The sequence below is a fragment of the Staurois parvus genome, unplaced genomic scaffold (genome assembly GCF_062004578.1).
Source record: "Staurois parvus isolate SC_StPar_1 unplaced genomic scaffold, SC_StPar_1.0 ptg000153l, whole genome shotgun sequence".
NCBI lineage: Eukaryota > Metazoa > Chordata > Amphibia > Anura > Ranidae > Staurois > Staurois parvus.
The window spans coordinates 20,850,318-20,870,476 of NW_028317949.1; the positions used below are offsets into that span (position 1 = coordinate 20,850,318).

General features: G+C 40.3%; 1 protein-coding gene across 1 annotated transcript in view; it reads left to right on the forward strand.

The window, feature by feature from the left end:
• Positions 1-20,159, forward strand: part of CUNH5orf22 (chromosome unknown C5orf22 homolog) — a 101,685-nt gene that overhangs the window by 5,930 nt on the left and 75,596 nt on the right. The window contains exon 2 of the mRNA XM_089674846.1: positions 11,604-11,749. Within this exon, the coding sequence (XP_089530972.1) occupies positions 11,604-11,749 (146 nt within the window). The remainder of the gene's footprint in view (positions 1-11,603; positions 11,750-20,159) is intronic.

Below are 20,159 nucleotides of genomic sequence, written 5' to 3' on the forward strand. Positions count from 1 at the left end.
GGCAGGAACAGTAACCCAATGATGGTACCAGTGGGAAAAGTGCACCATCTTTAGTATTAGTGAAAGTAATAGTGTTCTGTAGTTTATATCAGTTGGAATTATGTTCCAATGTCAGTGTTCCTGGAAGGAATGGTGCCTCATATCTATGGGACGAATAGTGCCCCAAGGGACCAGATAAAGGCAATCAAAGGGCCGCAGTTTGGAGACCACTGCCTTAGACCATTCCTCAACCACGTTTCTTTGGAACCCTAGGGTTCTTTGGAATCCTAGGGTTCCTCGAGAGGTTGCCATGGCTTATTGATGATGCATAGTCCAGCGGGCAATGCTACTTGGCAAAGATAGGAGCATGACACCAAGGGGGAGATTTACAAAAACTAGAGCATACAAAAATCTGGTGCAGCTCTGCATAGAAGCTAATCCGCTTCCATGTTTTATTGTCAAAGCTTAATTGCGCATGCTGATGGCCACAGAGGGGGGGATCACTCTTCCCACTCACCAACAAGGCAAGGGGTGCATTCTTTCTCACTGACCAAAGTAAGGGTCAATTTTTCATTGACCCTCAAGTAATTTTAGCAGGGGTTCTTCTTGGGGTAAAGGCTGCCTCAAATGGAGAGGCCCTCTGTATGTAGATTTTATTTATTTCAGGTACTTATATAGCGCCATCAATTTACGCAGCGCTTTACATATATATTGTACGTTCACATCAGTCCCTAACCCTCAAGGGGCGTACAATCTAGGGTCCCTAACTTGCATTCATATACAAGGGCCAATTTAGACAGGATCCAAGATGGTGAAATCTCTGCATGACCACTGCACCTTTGCTACCATTGTGGAATGCTAAGACCCAACATAATCTTCCTCATTCATAGGCCTCATTTATATGGCCTAATCAGCTGTGGTGGGAAAGTACCCTGCAGTTCAAGTCGGGTGGTCATCCCTGGATGCAACCTGCTTGCGTGCAAAAGACATAATCTGTTCTTACCACAAGTAATTGCTACTTGTACGGTTACTTTTGAACACCAATGGCTGCTGCCAACCTGTTTTTGCTTTGCAAAAGACATTCTGACCATGGCTGTCCACACACACCTGGGCTCCTGCCTGCAGTTTTCTACAAGATACTTGGCCATGTGAACCGGGCCTTAGCAATCTAGTTCCTGCCCTCCCATAAATTAGGAAATGGTTAGCTTCTACTAAAGCAGTCATTTAACAACTTCAAGACTGGGCGCTTTTGCTGCTTTCCTGCTCAGGCCATTTCTTAGATTTCTGTTCTGTCACGCTTTAAATGACAATTACTCAGTTATGCAAAGCTGTACCTAAATTTTTTTTTTTTTTCAAGCTTTCCTTTGGTGGTATTTAATCACCACTGTTTTTTGTGTTGTGTTATTTAAAAAAAAGACCAAACATTTAACAACAAAACCATTTTTGAAAATAAATTGTGCAAATAATCTTTCTTCACAAATTTGGACCAGATGTATTCTACTACATTTATTTGGTAACAATAACCCAAATCGGGGTATATAATTAATCTGTGTAAAATCTAGAGTCTACAGACTAAACATATTTTGAAAAGTGATCAATCCTGGTGTGCTAAAATACGTCCTAACTCATTTCACAAGGCCCTAAAATGCCAGTACAGTAAAAAATACTCCCCAAATGACCCCTTTTTTGAAAAGTAGTTCAAGGTATTTAGAAAGATTCATGGTTAGTTTTATGGAGTTGTAATTTTTTGGAAAATGAAGAAATTAAATAAAATTTTCTTTTTCACATTTTTAAAATCTACATAAAAACAGAATGTGATGACTTGCAAATCTCATAAGCAAGGAGAGACATGTGCTGCCAAGATATACTTAAGGAGAAAAGCTGCTGCCTACATCAAAATGTGTTCTCAGATAAAAGTGACAAAAAAAAAAAAAATTGTGTGTAGTGTGGCGCTGCTAATAAGTGCATGAATATCAAATGCCTATGAAAGAAAGTACACTGCTGAAAAAAATGAAAGGAAAACTTTGAAAACACATCAGATCTCAATGGGGAAAAATATCATGCTGGATATCTATACTGATATGGACTGGGTAATGTGTTAGGAACGTAAGGATGCCCCATCGTTTGATGGAAATGAAAATTATCAACCTACAGAGGACTGAATTTAAAGACACCCCAAAAATCAAAGTGAAAAAATGATGAAGCAGGCTAGTCCATTTTGCTGAAATTTCATTGCAGCAAATCAAAATGGTACTCAGTAGTTTGTATGGCCCCCACATGCTTGTATACATGCCTGACAATGTCTGGGCATGCTCCTAATGAGACAGTGGATGGTGTCCTGGGGTATTTCCTCCCAGATCTGGACCAGGGCATCACTGAGCTCTTGGACAGGTACAACCTGGTGGTGGCGGATGGACAGAAACATGATATCCCAGAGATGTTCTATTGGATTTAGGGCAGGTGAGCATGGGGGCCATTCAATGGTATCAATTCCTTCATCCTCCAGGAACTGCCTGCATACTCTCGCCACATGAGGTCAGGCATTGTTGTGTACCAGGAGGAACCCAGGACCCACTACACCAGTGTAGGGTCTGACAATGAGTCCAAGGATTTCATCCCGATACCTAATGGCAGTCAGGGTGCCATTCTTTAGCCTGTAGAGGTCTGTGTGTCCCTCCATGGATATGCCTCCCCAGACCATCACTGACCTACCACCAAAATGGTCATGCTGAACAGTGTTACAGGCAGCATAACGTACTTCACGGCTTCTCCAGACCCTTTCACGTCCATCACGTGCTCAGGGCCAGTGGCAGACCTGCCAATTCTGGTGTTCAATGGCAAATACCTATTGAGCTCCATGGTGCCAGGCAGTGTGCACAGGGCCCACTAGAGGATGTCTGGCCACCCTCCTGAAGTCTGTTTCTGATTGTTTGGTCAGAGACATTCACACCAGTGGCCTGCTGAAGGTCATTTTGTAGGGATCTGGCAGTGCTCATCCTGCACCTCCTTGCACAAAGCTGCAGTTATGGGTCCTGCTGATGGGTTAAGGACCTTCTACGGCCCTGTCCAACTGTCCTAGAGTAACTGCCTGTCTCTTAGAAACTCTTCCATGCTCTTGAAACTGTGCTGGGAGACACCGCAAACCTTCTGGCAATGGCAGGTATTGATGTGCCATTCTGGAGGAGTTGGACTGCCTGTGCAACCTCTGTAGGGTCCAGGTATCGCCTCATGCTACAAGTAGTGACACTAACCCTAGCCAAATGCAAATTTAGTGAAAAACGGTCAGAAAAGATTGAGTAGGGGAAAAAATGTCAGTGGCCTCCACCTGTAACACCATTCCTGTTTTGGGGGTCATCTCATTATTGCCCATCTAGTGCACCCGTTGTTAATTTCATTAACGCCAAAGCAGCTGAAACTGATTAACAACCCCCTCTGCTACTTAACTGACCAGATCAATATCCCAGGAGTTTAATTGACTTGATGTTATACTGTTAAAAACTGTTCCTTTAATTTTTTTTGAGCAGTGTGTATATATAATATATCAAAAAACAATAAAGTGAAGCAAAAATAGATGTATCAGCAAACGCTCGGCTGACCATCAAATCTGTGCGTCAATGAATCCTCTTTAAACTCATATATATTAAAATATAGTGCAAACATCAAATTACAATTGTATAGAAAACGCTAAATAAACACAATTCAAGAATAAAAGAATAAACACACAGCGGAGCATCAAACACGTATAGGGCAAATAGTGCAAAATCAAATAAAATAAATAATATAAGTGGTACTGGTATGTTCAAAAGAAATACCCCCCTTCTAGCGGGAGCCAAGCCACCATTTTATCTCTGTGTTTACATACTGTATCTGGGCTTTGTGCGCCCGCAATACTGTGTGATTTTAATTTTCTATTTTACTTCCTTAAAACAACTTTGCGCAATTTTGCAGTATGGGAAGTTCTCTGCTTTTTATCCTATGAGCAACTTTAGCACAGACTGCCGAGTTGATCCTCTGGAGGCTACCCTTTTGGCATTTCTGCCGGATGCTGCGGGAACAGTTGGAGTGACTGTGGATATCCTACACAGTGCTGGTTTTGATCTGTATAACATATAGGTCAAAAAAAGGAGGTGAGCAGGCACGCCTGATGGTTAATAAGCACTGCGGCGGAAAGATTGTTTTGAAGAGTCATTTCGCTTGGGGACTTAAAATTGCTAGTCCTTCACTATATGGACTAATATTTTTTATTTTTGCACAATCTGCTCATTTTTGCACTATGTTTATTTTTCCATCCTGAAAGTCTTTGCCAGCTGGCTGCTTATTGTATTTTTTATACATGTAGGACATTGGGGACTTTACCAATAGAGGTGTATTTCGTTTGTACATACCAGTACCACTGTTATTTATTTGATTTGATTGTACACTATTCACCCTATATGTGTTTGATGGTCAGCCGGGTGTTTATTCTACTTTTAAGTGTGTTTGTTTAGTGTTTTCTCTACAGTTGTAATTTACTGCTTGCTCTATATTTTAATATACATGATTGGGTATAAAAGGAGCATCTGTGAGTGTCTCAGAAGTAAAGATGGGCAGAGGTTCACCAATCTGAAAAGCTGTCTCAGCCTGGGTTCACACTGATGCGGTACGGCATATTGCATGTGATTCGCATAGGAACCACTCAGTATTCCTGTGAAAATCTCATTCAAATTCTGTTTTGAGAACCGATTTCGGGGTGTTGTTAACATACACACCCGTAGCGGTTCGCATGAACGGGGTGTGATTGTGATGCAGTGCAGAATTCGCACAGAAACCACTGCAAATTCCTCACCACATCAGTGTGAACCCAGGCTCAAATTTGTCAAACAATTGCAATATTCCTCAATGTAAAACTACACAGACTTTGACCCTTTTGCTGCCTGGTCCGTACATCATGCAGAACTGACAGCGGGGGATTTTACACCCTATCCGGTGACAGCAGCCATCAGGATTGTGTCTAAAACTGCCGCATGATTGCTTCCACACACCCGCGGTACCGACCAACCCCCCCCCCCCCACACACACCATCTATTCCGGGCTCTACTTGCCCATCTGCGGGCCTGGGACGGACATGGCAAGTACCAGTGGATGGTGGGAAGTGTGTCAGCTCTCCTCCCCTTCTTCCTATGACCCGGAAAGTTATGTGTATGACGTCACTTCCGGGTCACGCCTGTCACTTTCACGGCTAGCACAGCGTAGAAGCAATGTATCGTAATGTGACCTGAATTGCAATACATTGAGTGGAGCCCTGTCACCAATAATCATCACATAGGGAATTTTTTGTCCCCTATGTAATGGAAAAAAAAAAGGTTTTTGTGTTTATTTTTTTGCAAAAAATAAAAAGTTACACCAAAGTACCATGTGATTAGCTGTTGCCAATCACAGATCACTTATAAGCACAGCTGTCATGAATAAAATTCATTCATGACAATTCAAAGTATTGCTGGTATATTGATTTAAAGAACCAAAAAAAAATTCTTGATTACCCCCTCCCTTCCCCCCACATCAGTCAAATGATGATACCATACTGCGCCGTTGACAGTATGTAAAAAAAAAAAAAAAAAAAAATTATGAAAAAAATTACAACTTCATTTTAAGACCTCCAAAAAATAAGATCGTCTGTTAGTGCAACTGGACTGACCAGTCTTTAAATTTATAGACCCTAGTTTGTAGATGCTATAACTTTTACACAAACCAATAAATATACACTTATTAGGGTTTTTTACCATAGAAATGTAGCAGAAAACATTTTGCTGTACATTTATAAAGAAATTTGAAATACCGCCAAAAAAAGCTTTATTTGTGTAAAAAAAAAAAAAAAAATATATAATTTCATTTGCATATAGTGCTGCATGACTGCACAATTACCACTTAAAGTAGTGCAGTGCTGAATACCAAAAATGGCCTGGTCATGAAGGGGATAAAATCTTTCGGAGCTTAAGTAGTTAAAAAGAGAAAACTGAAATATCACATGTACTTAAGTATTCAGGCCCTTTACTCAGTACTTTGTTGAAGCACCTTTTGCAGTAGTTAGAGCCTCAATTCTTTTTGGGTATGACACAAGTTTTTTACACCTGGATCGGTGGATTTTCTGCCATTCAGCTTTGCAAATCCTCTCAAGCTCAGTCAGGTTCAATGGGGACCGTCAGTGGACAACCATTTTCAGGTCTCTCCAGAGATGTTCCATAGGGTTCAGGTCAGGGCACTGGCTGGGCAACTCTAGGACATTTAAAAAGTTGTCTGTACGCCACTCCCGTGTTGTTTTAGCTGTATGCGCAGGATCATTTGTCATTTTAGAAGGTGAATTTTCAGCCCAATCTGAGGTCCTGAGCGCTGTGCAACAGGTTTTCATTGAGGATATCTCTGTACTTTGCACCAGTCGGCTTTCCCTCAACCCTGTTCTCCCATCCCTGCTGCTGAAAAACACCCCACAACATGATGCTGCCACCACAATACTTCATTGCTGGAGTGGTATTGGGCAGTTGATGACAGGTGTCTGGATTCCTCCTGACATAATGTTTAGAATTGAGGCCAAACAGTTTAATCTTGGTTTTGTCAAACCAGAGAATCTGGTTCCTCACAGTCTGAAAGTCCTTTAGGTGCCTTTTTACAACCTCAAAGCAGGCTTTGATTTATTTTGCACTGTGGAGAGGCTTCCATCTAGCCACTTTGCCATAAAGCCCAGATCAGTGGAGGGCTGAAGTGAGGGTTGTCCTTCTAGAACTTTGTCCTATTTGCACACAGGATCTCTGGAGCTAAGTCAGTGTGACCATCGGGTTCTTATTCACCTCTCTTACCAAGCCCCTTGCTCAGTTTGCACGTGTCAGCAGATCTTGGAAGAGTCCTGGTTGTGCCAAACTTCTTCCATTTGAGAATGATGGAGGCCACTGTGCTTTTGGTGCAGTGAAAAAAAATTTGTAGACTTCCCCAGATTTGTGCCTTGAAATAATCCTGCCTCTGAGCTCTGCAGGCATTTTTCTTTGACCTCATGCCTTTGGCTCTGGTACAGTATGCATTGTCTGCTGTAAGGTCTTTTATAGAAAGGTGTGTGCTTTTCCAACTCATGTCCAATTAAGTTATATTAACCATTAGCCGCCCGGCCAATGGCCGTTTGGCGGCTTCAAAAGTGCTTCTGCACTCCGGGTGCACGCCATTCGGCGTGCTCCCGCACATGCGCAGTTTGCGCTAATGCAGAGCGGCGCGATCTGTCACTGGCCGTGTACCTCGGACACAGCCGATGACAGATCTGAGTACCGACCCCCGTTGCAGGTACCATGTGACCTGCTGTGACCAATCACAGCAGGTCACATGACAGTTGTATACAATGGATGGCTTCATTCATGCCATCCATTGTATACTAGTGCCTAGCTGTGAATGGTCACAGCTAATCACATGCACATGTCATGTGATTAGCTGTGACCAAATCACAGCTAAGCACAAAAAAAAAAAAACCTGAATGAATCGATGTCATTCAGGTAAATGTTTGCTTGTAGCAAAGTAATTCTTTGCTATAAGCAAATTGTGTAAAAAAAAAAAAAAAAATACTGATCACTTCCCCAAAGTAGTACAATGTTACTATGGTAACATTGTACTACTTTGGTCATAGTAAAATATGAAAAAAAAATCTTAAAGTAATAAAAAATTAAAAATAATAAAAAAAATATATATATATATATTTTTTTTTTCATACTGTCACCAGTCAGTGTCCCTGTTCACCGCCATGCCAGTTATATGATGACGCTGTACTGCACTGGCGACAGTAGGTTAAAAAAAAAAATAGTGAAAATAATTTTTTTAATTTTTTCATTTTCCGAAAAATTATGACAAAAAAAATACAACTTCAAAAAACTCACCATGCCTCTTATGAAGTACGTCGGACTGTCTACTCTGCAAAAAGGGGTCATTTGGGGGATTTCTGTACTATTCTGACATTCTTAGACCTCAAGAAATTAGATTGGCTGTCAGTACTTCAGGATTGATCAATATTCAGATCTATACCATAGTTTGTGAACTCTATAACTTTCCTACAAACTAAATAATACATCCTAATTTGGGTTATTTTCACCAAAGACATGTAGTAGAATACATCTCGGCCTAAATTTATGAAGAACAATTATTTATTTGTAAACTTTTATAACAGAAACAAAGAAAAACGTGTTTTTTTTTTTTTCAACATTTTTGGTCTTTTTTTGTTAATTTAGCAAAAAATAAAAACCCCAGCGGTGATTAAATACCACCAAAAGAAAGCTCTAGTTGTGTGAAGAAAATGATAAAATTTTAGTTTGGGTACAATTTTGTATGACCGCGCAATTGTCATTCAAAGTGTTAGAGTGCTGAAACGTGAAAAATGGCCTGGGCAGGAAGGTGTAAAATTGCACGGTATTGAAATGGTTAAAACAGGTGCACTCCAGTTAAGGTGTAGAAACCACTCCGCCAGGGGCGGACTGACAACTCATGGGGCCCCCGGGCAATAGGGGATCATGGGGCCCCTGTGTCCTTGCCCAAACTCAAAAAAGCCTATGAAAATGGTGCAAGGGGCATCTCATGGGGCCCCCTACTGACCCCGTGCCCTCAGGCAGTGCCCGAGTTTCCAAATGGTCAGTCCGCCCCTGCTCTCCGCAACGATCAAGAGAAATGGGAGTCATCTGAGCTAAATTTCAAGTGTTGTTGCAAAGGGTGCCAATGTGATATTTCACTTTTTACTTTTTCTCGCTTTTGCCAACATTTCTAAAATTCTGTTTTCACTTTGTCATTATGGGCTACTGAGTGTAGATTTAATGAGAAAAAAGAATTTACCTGTAGTATTAGGCTGCAACATAACAAAATTGAAAAAAAGTGAGGGGGGGTCTGGATACTTTATGAATGCACTGTGTCTCTCAGCATTGATGGTACCTTTCCAAATGTGTGAGCTGCCCATTCCATACATACTAATGCATCCCCATACCATAAAAGATGCAGGCCTTTGAAATTCATGTTGATAACCAGATGGAACATCCCTCTCCTCCTTTTTCCAGAGGACGTGGCACCCAAAGTTGCCGAAAAGAATGTCACATTTCAATTTGTCTTGGCACAGTTTTCCACTTTGCAACAGACCATTTTAAATGAGCTTTGGCCCTGAGAACATGGCAGCGTTTCTGGATCATGTTCAGATATGGCTTCTGTGCATGATAGAGCTTTAACTTGCATTTTTGGATGGCACAGCAAACTGTGTTCACAGATCGTGATTTTTGAAAGTATTTCTGAGCCCATGCACTGGTCACAGAATCCTACCTGGTTTTTAAAGTGTTACTAATGGGCCCTGCATTCACTATATCCAGTCTCCCACAGTACACAGAACATGGAAATGCAATTATTTTAGTAAATATAAACTGCTAAATACCTTTTCTCATCAGCTGTTAAGAGTAGTCTTGTGACTTCTATCAGTGTCCAGCTGAGCACATGTTAAAGCTTGTAGGAGGAGTTTTCATTCTGCTCTAGGAGGATGCAGAACCCCTAACCTCTGTCTGGACAGTGCTGATTGGCCCTGTGCTGATCACATGCACTCTCCTAAGAAAAGAAAAACTCTAGCAGTACACACCAAACTGAGCATGTGCAGAGTGTCTCCACACGATATGTCTTTTCAGGAGATAAGAGGGGGCCTTGGAAGAAGGAGAGGATCAGATAAGTTAAGATCAAACAGCATTTTTACACAGTGCAGAGGATTAATCCTTTAGGCGCCACAGTGAGTATGACAAGCATGCTTTACTACATACAGTTGCAAGAAAAAGTATGTGAACCCCTTGGGATTACGTGGAGTTTTGCATGAATTGGGCATAAAATGTGCTCTGAACGTCATCTAAGTCACAACAATAGAAGAACACAGTCTGCTGAACATAATACTACACAAACATTAGATGTTGCCATGGTTTAATTGCACATAACATGTAAACATTCACAGTGCAGGGAGGAAAAAGTATGTGAGGCCCTAGCTTAATGACTTCTCCCAGAGCTAACTGGAGCCAGGAGTGAGCCAACCTTGACTCCAATCAGTGTGATGATATTGGATGTGTTGCTGACAGCTGTCCTGCCCTTAAAAACACACACCTGTTTTGGGTTTACTGGTTTCAAGAAGCATTGTCTGATGTGAACCATGCCTCGCAGAAAAGAGCTTTTAGAAGACCTATGATCAAGAATTGTTGACTTGCATGAAGCTGGAAAGGGTTACAAAAGTATCTCCAAAAGCCTTGATGTTCATGTGTCCACGGTAAGACAGACTGTCTACAAATGGAGAAAGTTTAGCACTGTTGCTACTCTCCCTAGGCATGGTCGTCCTGTAACAATGACTGCAAGAGCACAGCGCAGAATGCTGCATGAGGTAAAGAAGAATCCCAGAGTGTCAGCTAAAGACCTACAGAAATCTCTGGCACATGCTAACATTTTTGTTGACACATCTACAATAAGGAAAACATTAAACAAGAATGGAGTACATGGGAGGACACCACGGAGGAAGCCATTGCTGTCCAAAAAGAATATTGCAGCACGTTTGAAGTTTGCAAAAGAGCACCTGGATGTTCCACAGCACTACTGGCAAAATATACTGTGGGCAGATGAGACCAAGATTGAGTTGTTTGGGAAGAACACACAACACTATGTGTGGAGAAAAAAAGGCACAGCACACCAACATCAAAACCTCATCCCCACTGTAAAACATGGCGGAGGGAGCATCATGGTTTGGGGCTGCTTTGCTGCCTCAGGGCCTGGACGGATTGTTGTCATTGATGGGAAAATGAATTCCAGAGTTTATCAAGACATTTTGTAGGAAAACGTACGACCATCTGTCCGCCAACTGAAGCTCCGCAGAGGATGGGTGATGCAACAGGACAATGACCCAAAGCATACAAGTAATTCAACAAAACAATGGCTGCAACAGCACAGAATACGCCTTCTGGAGTGGCCCAGTCAGAGTCCTGACCTCAACCCGATTGAAATGCTGTGGCATGATCTTAAGAGAGCGATTCACACCAGACATCCCAAGAATATTGCTACACTGAAACCGTTTTGTGAAGAGGAGTGGTCCAAAATGACTCCAGATCGTTGTGCAGGTCTGATCTGCAACTACAGGAAACGTTTGGTTGAGGTTATTGCTGCCAAAGGAGGGTCAACCGGTTATTAAGTCCAAAGGTTCACATACTTTTTCCTCCCTGCACTGTGAATGTTTACATGTTATGTGCAATTAAACCATGGCAACATCTAATGTTTGTGTAGTATTATGTTCAGCAGACTGTGTTCTTCTATTGTTGTGACTTAGATGACGTTCAGAGCACATTTTTTGCCCAATTCATGCAAAACTCCACATAATCCCAAGGGGTTCACATACTTTTTCTTGCAAGTGTATACAGACTGATTTTACTGTTGTGGGTTTAGTAACAGTTTAAATTGTGTATTTTACATTTGCCTGGAGTTCAGCTTCAAACAAGCCCAACAAGGTCAGAACCACTAACTTAGCATTTTATGGCATAATATTAATAATACACTATATGCACACTTTTTGCTATTCTGCTAGCAGATATATATAAAAGCATTTGTATCTTCTGTGTTTTTCCCTTATGCAGGTACTGCCTTTTATCTATCGGGCTATTGGATCTAGACACCTCCCTGCTAATAACATCAGCTTTATTCACTTTGATTCTCATCCAGATCTTCTGATACCAGTGAATATGCCTGCAGATACTGTGTTTGACAAAGATGCATTGTTTAGGTGAGCTCATTTTTATATAACTTAGTTTTGCAGATTACTTTTAATTGCGTGTACTGCCAATGTGAGATATTTATACGTGAAGATTTTCTTACTTTAGAAAAGATCATTCATAATCTTGGGTAATACAAGCTGAACAGTTGGAGAAAAAATACATAAACCGAGGTTACCCTTGGTAAAATACAAAAGTCAAAATTGTAGGTAGAACCAAACTATACCCCTCTGTAGCTATATGCAAACATTGACTTTTCACGTTAAAAGTTCCCAGTATTGGACAAATCAGGTAGTACAAAGGAAACAAAATCAGTTTCTTCTTTCATTGTACGTTTACTTTCATTTTTAAAGAACCTAAAATTAGGCTTTTTATAAAACTGTGGTAAAATGTTCCCAGATGTATATGTGAACACACCTATGATAGTAATATTAAGCTGCATCATATTCCATATACACAGTCAGCTGTACTCTGCTGTAAATTTAAAGGAAAGTTATGGAGTATGTTTATAACCAATTCACTGTGTGATTCGTCCTCCAAAAGCTCTTGTATCTTCACTCACTAATTCAAGCCATATTTTTGCATGTATACAATAAGTCAATGTGAATTATGCCAAATGATTTTCAGTAGATTGTAAATGTTACTGTTGTGCAAATGGTGACAAATTGAATGTTCTTGATAGTGTACTTTGATGCTTCTGTTGTGGAATACTTGAAATGCGGCAGGCGGTGTTTGTGATTGTACGTTCTTGTAACAGTTACTGCACTTTCCTAATGCGATTGAATGTCCATAAATAATTTTCCCATAGGATTGAATGTTCTTAATCCGATTTTTGCTTCGAATTGAATGTTCTGAAATGGGTTTTAGCTTCGGATCAAATGTGTAAGAGTTGGCGTCCAGTACGGCTGTAGGCGATAATGGTTCAAAGTCTGCGAATGCTCTTGGAGTATTTCACGGGCCCGTATCGTTAGTTATTTTGTATTTGGGCCAACGACTTGGGCAAATCAGAATTGAGCTGCTCAAGGCTTCCTGTGTCCTGTAAAACTTCCTATTGATGTTACTATCTATCTGAGGAGGCTGATGCGGCTCCTGGCTCTTCCTCCAGGGGGGCCAGGTGCAGATCTTACAAGACAGAGGGGGATGTTACTGAAGGTCGGCTACAAAAAAAGCTGACCTAGAACTGTGGAGAAACAGGTCCTTGTGAAGGAGATGGCGCCAAAATGGATGGAGCTATAAGGGAGAGAATTGTAGCATCGATCGTCAAGGTCTCACACCAGGGGAAGCAGTGCATCATCTGCCACAAGAATATGAACAATATAAATGGTAAGTAGCATTTTTATACATTTTGAGAATCGTCTTAACTTGTTTATAATTATTCATGTTACAGCATGTAGCTCTCTAGAAAAAATTCAGTTTTTAATTAATTTGTATTGTCTTTTTCAAGTGCTCTCACAAATATCTCCAGGGATGGGGTAAGGGGTTTGGCAAAAGAGGTGGCCACCTTGAGCGTTTAAGCAGGAGAGGGGGCAATACCTAAAACCTATGCTGCTGAAGTAGTTCAAGTAGCCCATGAAGAAGTGGGGAGTACACTTTTTTTTTTTTTTTTTTTTTTTCTTTTTTTTGGGTGCTAAAGGACCATATCCTGGCACTGAAAATCTTAAGCTGCCTTGTGTTCAAATCAAGCTACTAAGGACAAAGAATTGACACAGATATTAATGTTACTGCTTTTAAATGTTGACATTCTAAATAAATGCTGTGTTTTAAGGGTTATTTGCTGTGGATCTTTTTTGTAAAATCCCAATTCCAAAAAATGTTGGGACGCTGTGTAAAATCTACATAAAAACAAAATGCAATGATTTTCAAATATCCTAAATCCATATTTTATTCACAATAGAAAATGAAAAACATATCAAATGTTTAAACTAAGAAAATGTACCATTTTGAGGAAAAAAAACAGTCATTTTGAAATTGATGGCAGCAACATGTCTACCAAATTTGGGACAGGGCAACATAAAGCTGGCAAGATAAGCAGTACTAAAAAGGAGGAGCTGGATGAACATTATGCAACTAATTAGGTTACTTGACAATGGGTCAGTAATATGACTGATTTAAAAAAGAGCATCTTGGAGAGTCCGACTGACCAGTTACTTGAGTTTTTGGAGATGAATGTTGTCCCATTCTTGCCAGAGCATATTCTGCTCTAATACCTGGATATATCTTTAAGCATTGATGGTGCCTTTCCAGATGTGCAAACTGCCTATTTCATACACACTAATGCACCCCCAGACAATCGAAGATGCAGTCTTTTGAACGGAGTACTGATAAGCTGGGAGGTCCCTCTCCTCTTTAGTCCAGAGGATGCAGAGTCCATGGTTGCCAAAAAAGAATGTAACATTTTGATTCGTCTGACCACAAAACAGTTTCCAGTTTGCAACATTTAAAAGTTTTAACCACTTCACCTCCTATGGATTTACCCCCCTTCCTGACCAGGCCTCTTTTTGCTATACAGCGCTGCACTATTTCAACTGGTAATTTCGCAGTCATGCAATGCTGTACCCAAACAAAATATAAGTCCTTTTTTTTCACACAAATAGAGCTTTCTTTTGGTGGTATTTGGTCACCTGTGCACTTTTTTTATTTTTCACGCTATAAACAAAAAAAGACTGAAAATTTAAAAAAAAAACAATTTTTTTTTTTACTTTTGATTATAAAAAATATATAGTATACTCAAAGTTGGTCATATTTAGGCCAAAATGTGTTCTGCTACATGTCTTTGGTAAAAAAAAAAAAAAAAAATCCCATTAAGTGTATATTGATTGATTGGTTGCTTTGTGTGAAAGTTATGGTATCTACAAACTTTGGTATAGATAATGGAATTTACACAGCTTTTACTTTCGGACTGCCCATCACATTTTGTGAGGTGCTAAAATACCAGGATAGTACAAACACCCCTTTTCAGAAAGTAAACACCCTAAGCCAGTGGTGGGCAACCTTTTTTTTCAACTGAGCCAAATCTTGCCAAAACCATGATTGAAATTTATTTTGAGAGCCACATTTTTAAAACTGAAAATACATCTCCCATATAGTAATTCATCCCCCATAGTAATTCATCCCCCATATAGTAATTCATCCCCCATAGTGTAATTCATCCCCCATAGTAATTCATCCCCCATATAGTAATTCATCCCCCATCGTAATTCATCCCCCATAGTAATTCATCCCCCATATAGTAATTCATCCTCCATATAGTAATTCATCCCCCATAGTAATTCATCCCCCATAGTAATTCATCCCCCATATAGTAATTCATCCCCCATAGCAATTCATCCCCCGTATAGTATTTCATCCCTCGTATAGTATTTCATCCCCCGTATAGTATTTCATCCCTCATATAGTATTTCATCCCCCATATAGTATTTCATCCCCCATATAGTAATTCATCCCTCATATAGTATTTCATCCCTCATATAGTATTTCATCCCCCCATATAGTATTTCATCCCTCATATAGTATTTCATCCCTCATATAGTATTTCATCCCTCATATAGTATTTCATCCCCCCATATAGTATTTCATCCCTCATATAGTATTTCATCCCTCATATAGTATTTCATCCCTCATATAGTAATTCATCCCTCATATAGTATTTCATCCCTCATATAGTATTTCATCCCCCCATATAGTATTTCATCCCTCATATAGTATTTCATCCCCCATATAGTATTTCATCCCCCCATATAGTAATTCATCCCTCATATAGTAATTCATCCCTCATATAGTATTTCATCCCCCCATATAGTAATTCATCCCTCATATAGTAATTCATCCCTCATATAGTATTTCATCCCTCATATAGTAATTCATCCCCCATATAGTAATTCATCCCTCATATAGTAATTCATCCCCCCATATAGTATTTCATCCCCCCATATAGTAATTCATCCCTCATAAAGTAATTCATCCCTCATATAGTATTTCATCCCCCCATATAGTAATTCATCCCTCATATAGTATTTCATCCCCCACAGTACTATTCCCCCCCCCCCCCTTCTAGTAAGCCAAGTCCCCCGTGTCAATTCACTTACCTTTTGCGTTCCTCTCGCTGTCTTCCCGCGCCGTTCGGGTCTTCAGGGCGGACTGTGAGAGGAGCCTAGCTCCCCTCCCCTCACGTTCGGCACGCTGCCCCGCCTACACACATCCTGACAGCCACATCCGCGGACCGGATTAAAAGGTCCGCGCGGACTTTTGGGGCTGCCAACCGAGAGGAGGCAGGGGAGCGGCCGACCGAGAGGAGGGAGGGGAGCAGGCGCCCGGCACACAGAAGAGCCGCATTAGAGTGGGTAAAGAGCCGCATGTGGCTCGCGAGCCGCGGCTTGCCGACCACTGCCCTAAGCTATCTGCTGAGAGGCATATTAAGTCCATGGAAGATTTTTTTTTTTTTTTTAATCTACAAGTCTTTGGAAAATGACCAAAAAATTATTTGTTTTTTTTACACAAAGTTGTCACTTAAATGATATATTTATCACACAAGCCATGGGTATATATGGAATTACTCCCGAAAATACATTCTGCTACTTCTACCAAGTATGGGGATACCACATGTGAGACTTTTTGGGAGCCTAGCCACATACAGGAGCCTGAAATCCAATGACCACTTTGAAAGCCTGAAGGTGCTTAACTTCCTCACTACCTATCACAGTTTAGGAGGCCCTGAAATGCTAGGATAGCACCAACCCCCCCCCCCCCCAAAGACCCCTTTTTGGAAAGTAGACACCACTAGGAATTTAAAAACAGGCATGGTGAGTATTTTGCAGATCTCATTTTTTTTTTTTCTCACGAGGTTTTGAAATATAAAAACCGAAAAGAAGAAAAAAATTTTTTTTTTTCTTAATTTTCCAAAAACGTGGCAACAAATGAGATCTGCAAAATACTCACCATGCTTCCTATCAAATTCCTTGGGGTGTCTACTTTACAAAAAGGGGTCATTTGGGGGGTTTGGTGCTCTCCTGGCATTCCAGGGCCTCCGAAACTGTGATGGGGGTAGTAAGAAAGTGTGATGAGGCAATAAAGCCCTTTAAAAGCCTGAAGGTGCCTATTGGATTTTGAGGTCCTGTACTTGGCTAGACTGCCAAAAAGTCTCTCACATGTCATATCCTCTTACTCAGGAGCAGTTACAGTATGTATTTTGGGGAGTAATTCCACATATAACCTATGGCATGTGTGAGCAATAAATCATTTGTGACAATTAAAAAAAAACATATAATTTTTTTTTTTTTGTCATTTTCCAAGAACTTGTGGTTAAAAAAAAAAAAAAGAAACTCTTCTATTGACTCAACATGCCTCTCGGCAAATAGTTTGGGGTGTCTGCTTTCCACAAAGGGGTCATTTTTGGGGGTGGGGGCATTTTAACTCTTCTAACCACCTGAAGACCAAGCCTTTTCTGACACTTTTAGTTCACATGAAAAAAAAAAGCAGTATTTTTTGCTAGGAAATTACTTTGAATCCCCAAACATTATATATATATTTTTAAAGCAGACACATTAGTGAATAAATTGGTGGGTGCTGCAATTTTTTATGTCACATAGTACTCGCGAAGTGATATGATGCAAATTTTTTTTAAATTGTTTGTTTGCTTTTGTTAATTATTTTCACACTGTTTTTTGTTTTTTTGTTTTTTTTTTTAATCACTTTTAATGCTATCACAGGGAATACAAATATCCCCTATAGCCTCAACATCTTTTTATGTTCTTTTCCATCTAGCCGAGTCAGTGCTTCCACATAAGAGCTAACAAACTCATTGTCTATGTATACACTGACACTAATTTGTAATTTAAAAAGCCACAGATGTGGGAAATTAACCTCTAATTGGCATTTTGACCCATGTGTTTCACCTTATGTGTCTGTACCTAAGCCAAACATCCAGGGTATGTAAACTTTTTTGATCATGGCCATTTGGGTGATTTCTGTTTATCATTATGATTTAAAAAGGAGCCAAGCACCTATTTGATAATGAATGGCTTCATATGATCATCATCCTTCAATAAAAGAGCATTTTTTGGCATGATCAGTCATATTTTCAATATCCAATGCCAAAATTTCACAGTTCCTGCCAGGGTATGCAAACTCTTGAGCACAACTGTACATAGCCAATTGAAATATATAAATGGACACCTTTTCGTACCAGTGTTGAGCTTTCCGGGAAACCTAGATACGGAATAATCATTTGGTCGTTGAAGTCCACCCCTCCTATGTTAAGGTTATAGTCTTGGACACAGAGGGGTTTCTCAACACCAGATACTAAGTTAATTTGGACAGTCACGTCTGTGTGAATGGAAGACAGGAAGAAAACATCTTGTTTATCTTCCACTTGATCTTCCACTTCACTGTGAGCAATTCATCATTCCTCAAGCAGGCTTTCTCCCCTTTTTTAAGTTGAATATTTGCAAGCCAATTAGGTCACATGGTGGCTCGTGAGCCAATTCCAAGATTGTACAAATGTCTAAATAGTGGCATGCTTGTATACAAATTGTGCCACTATTTAGACACAGAACAAACACGACACCAAGTCCCAAACTATCTTGCCACTGCTTCCCATGTAGTCTGGGCAGTCAATGTATAGCCTGTGGCCCTCTCACAGAGCGTGTACAATTTTGACCCCATATCTGGCATGCTTGCTGGGGATGTACTGTTTGAATGCAAGGCAGCCAGCAAAGTGAATGAAGGATTCATCCACCCAGATATCTTGCTGGGGAGTATACACATCTGCAAATTTCTCAGTGAGGTGGTTTATGAGGGGCTGAATTTTGTAGAGCTTGTCATGTTCAGGGTCACCCCGAGGATGACAGTGAGTTATCACTAAAATGCATGAAGCGCATTAACGTCTCATATCTATGCCTGGTCATGGCAGCAGAGAACACAGCATATGATGAATCAGGTCTGTGGACCAATACGACCGCAACTCATTCTTTTTTGTAATGCCCATGTTGAGGATTAGGCCCAAAAAAGTTTTAAATTCGGAAACTGTAGTGGGTTTCCATGCAAATGGTCTAGCAAGGTTTGAATTTGGGTTAGCAGCGATAAATTGTTGAGCATATACAGTTGTGTTCAAGATAATAGCAGTGTGTTGAAAAAAGTGAATAAAGCTCAAAATCCTTCTAATAGCTTTTATTTCCATACACACAAATGCATTGGGAACACTACACATTCTATTTCAAATGAAAACATGAAGACAAATATATTAAATTTGTGTTGTTCCTCTAAAAATAATTGAAGAAAAGTGAATATTAGACTGTTGTATTCTTCTTTACAAACTCAAACATTCACTATATAAACTGAAAAATGTTTGAAGATTTTGCTTTCCTTTGAATCACTTAATGAATATTTAGTTGTAGTCGCACTGTTTCTGAGATCTGCTGTAAATCTGTGTTGCATGGAGTCAACCAACTTCTGGCCCCTGTGAACAGGTATTCCAGCCCAGGATGATTGGACTACATTCCACAGTTCTTCTCTATTTCTTGGTTTTGCCTCAGAAACTGCATTTTTGATGTAACCCCACAAGTTTTCTATTGGATTAAGATCCGGGGATTGGGCTGGCCACTCCATAACGTCAATCTTGTTGGTCTGGAACCAAGATGTTGCACGTTTACTGGTGTGTTTGGGGTCATTGTCTTGTTAGAACACCCATTTCAAGGGCATTTCCTCTTCAGCATAAGGCAGCATGACCTCTTCAAGTATTCTGATGTATTCAAACTGATCCATGATCCCTGGTATGCGATATATAGAAACATTCCCATATCATGATGCTTGCACCACCATGCTTCACTGTCTTCACAGTGTACTGTGGCTTGAAATCAGTGTTTGGGGGTCATCTGACAAACTGTCTCCGGCCACTAGACCCAAAAAGAACAATCTTACTTTCATCAGTCCACAAAATGTTGCGCCATTTCTCTTTAGGCCAGTCAATGTGCTCTTTGGCAAATTGTAACCTCTTCAGCACATGTCTTTTTTTTTCCAACAGTGGGACTTTGCGGGGGCTTCTTGCAGATAGCTTGGCTTCACATAGGCGTCTTCTAATTGTAACAGTACTCACAGGTAACTTTACACCTTCTTTGATCTTCCTGGAGCTGATTGTTGGCTGAGTCCGCGCCATTTTGGCTATTCTTCTATCCATTTGAATGGTAGTTTTTCGCTTTCTTCTACGTCTTTCAGGTTTTGGTTGCCATTTTAAAGCATTTGCGATCATTTTAGCTAAGCAGCCTATCATTTTCTGCACTTCTTTATGTTTTCCCCTCTCCAATCAACTTTTAATCAAGGTACGCTGTTCTTCTGAACAATGTCTGGAACAACCCATTTTCCTCAGAATTTCAGAGAGAAATGCACTCTAACCAGCATGTACAACATTTGCTGCCTTCCTTCCTTAAA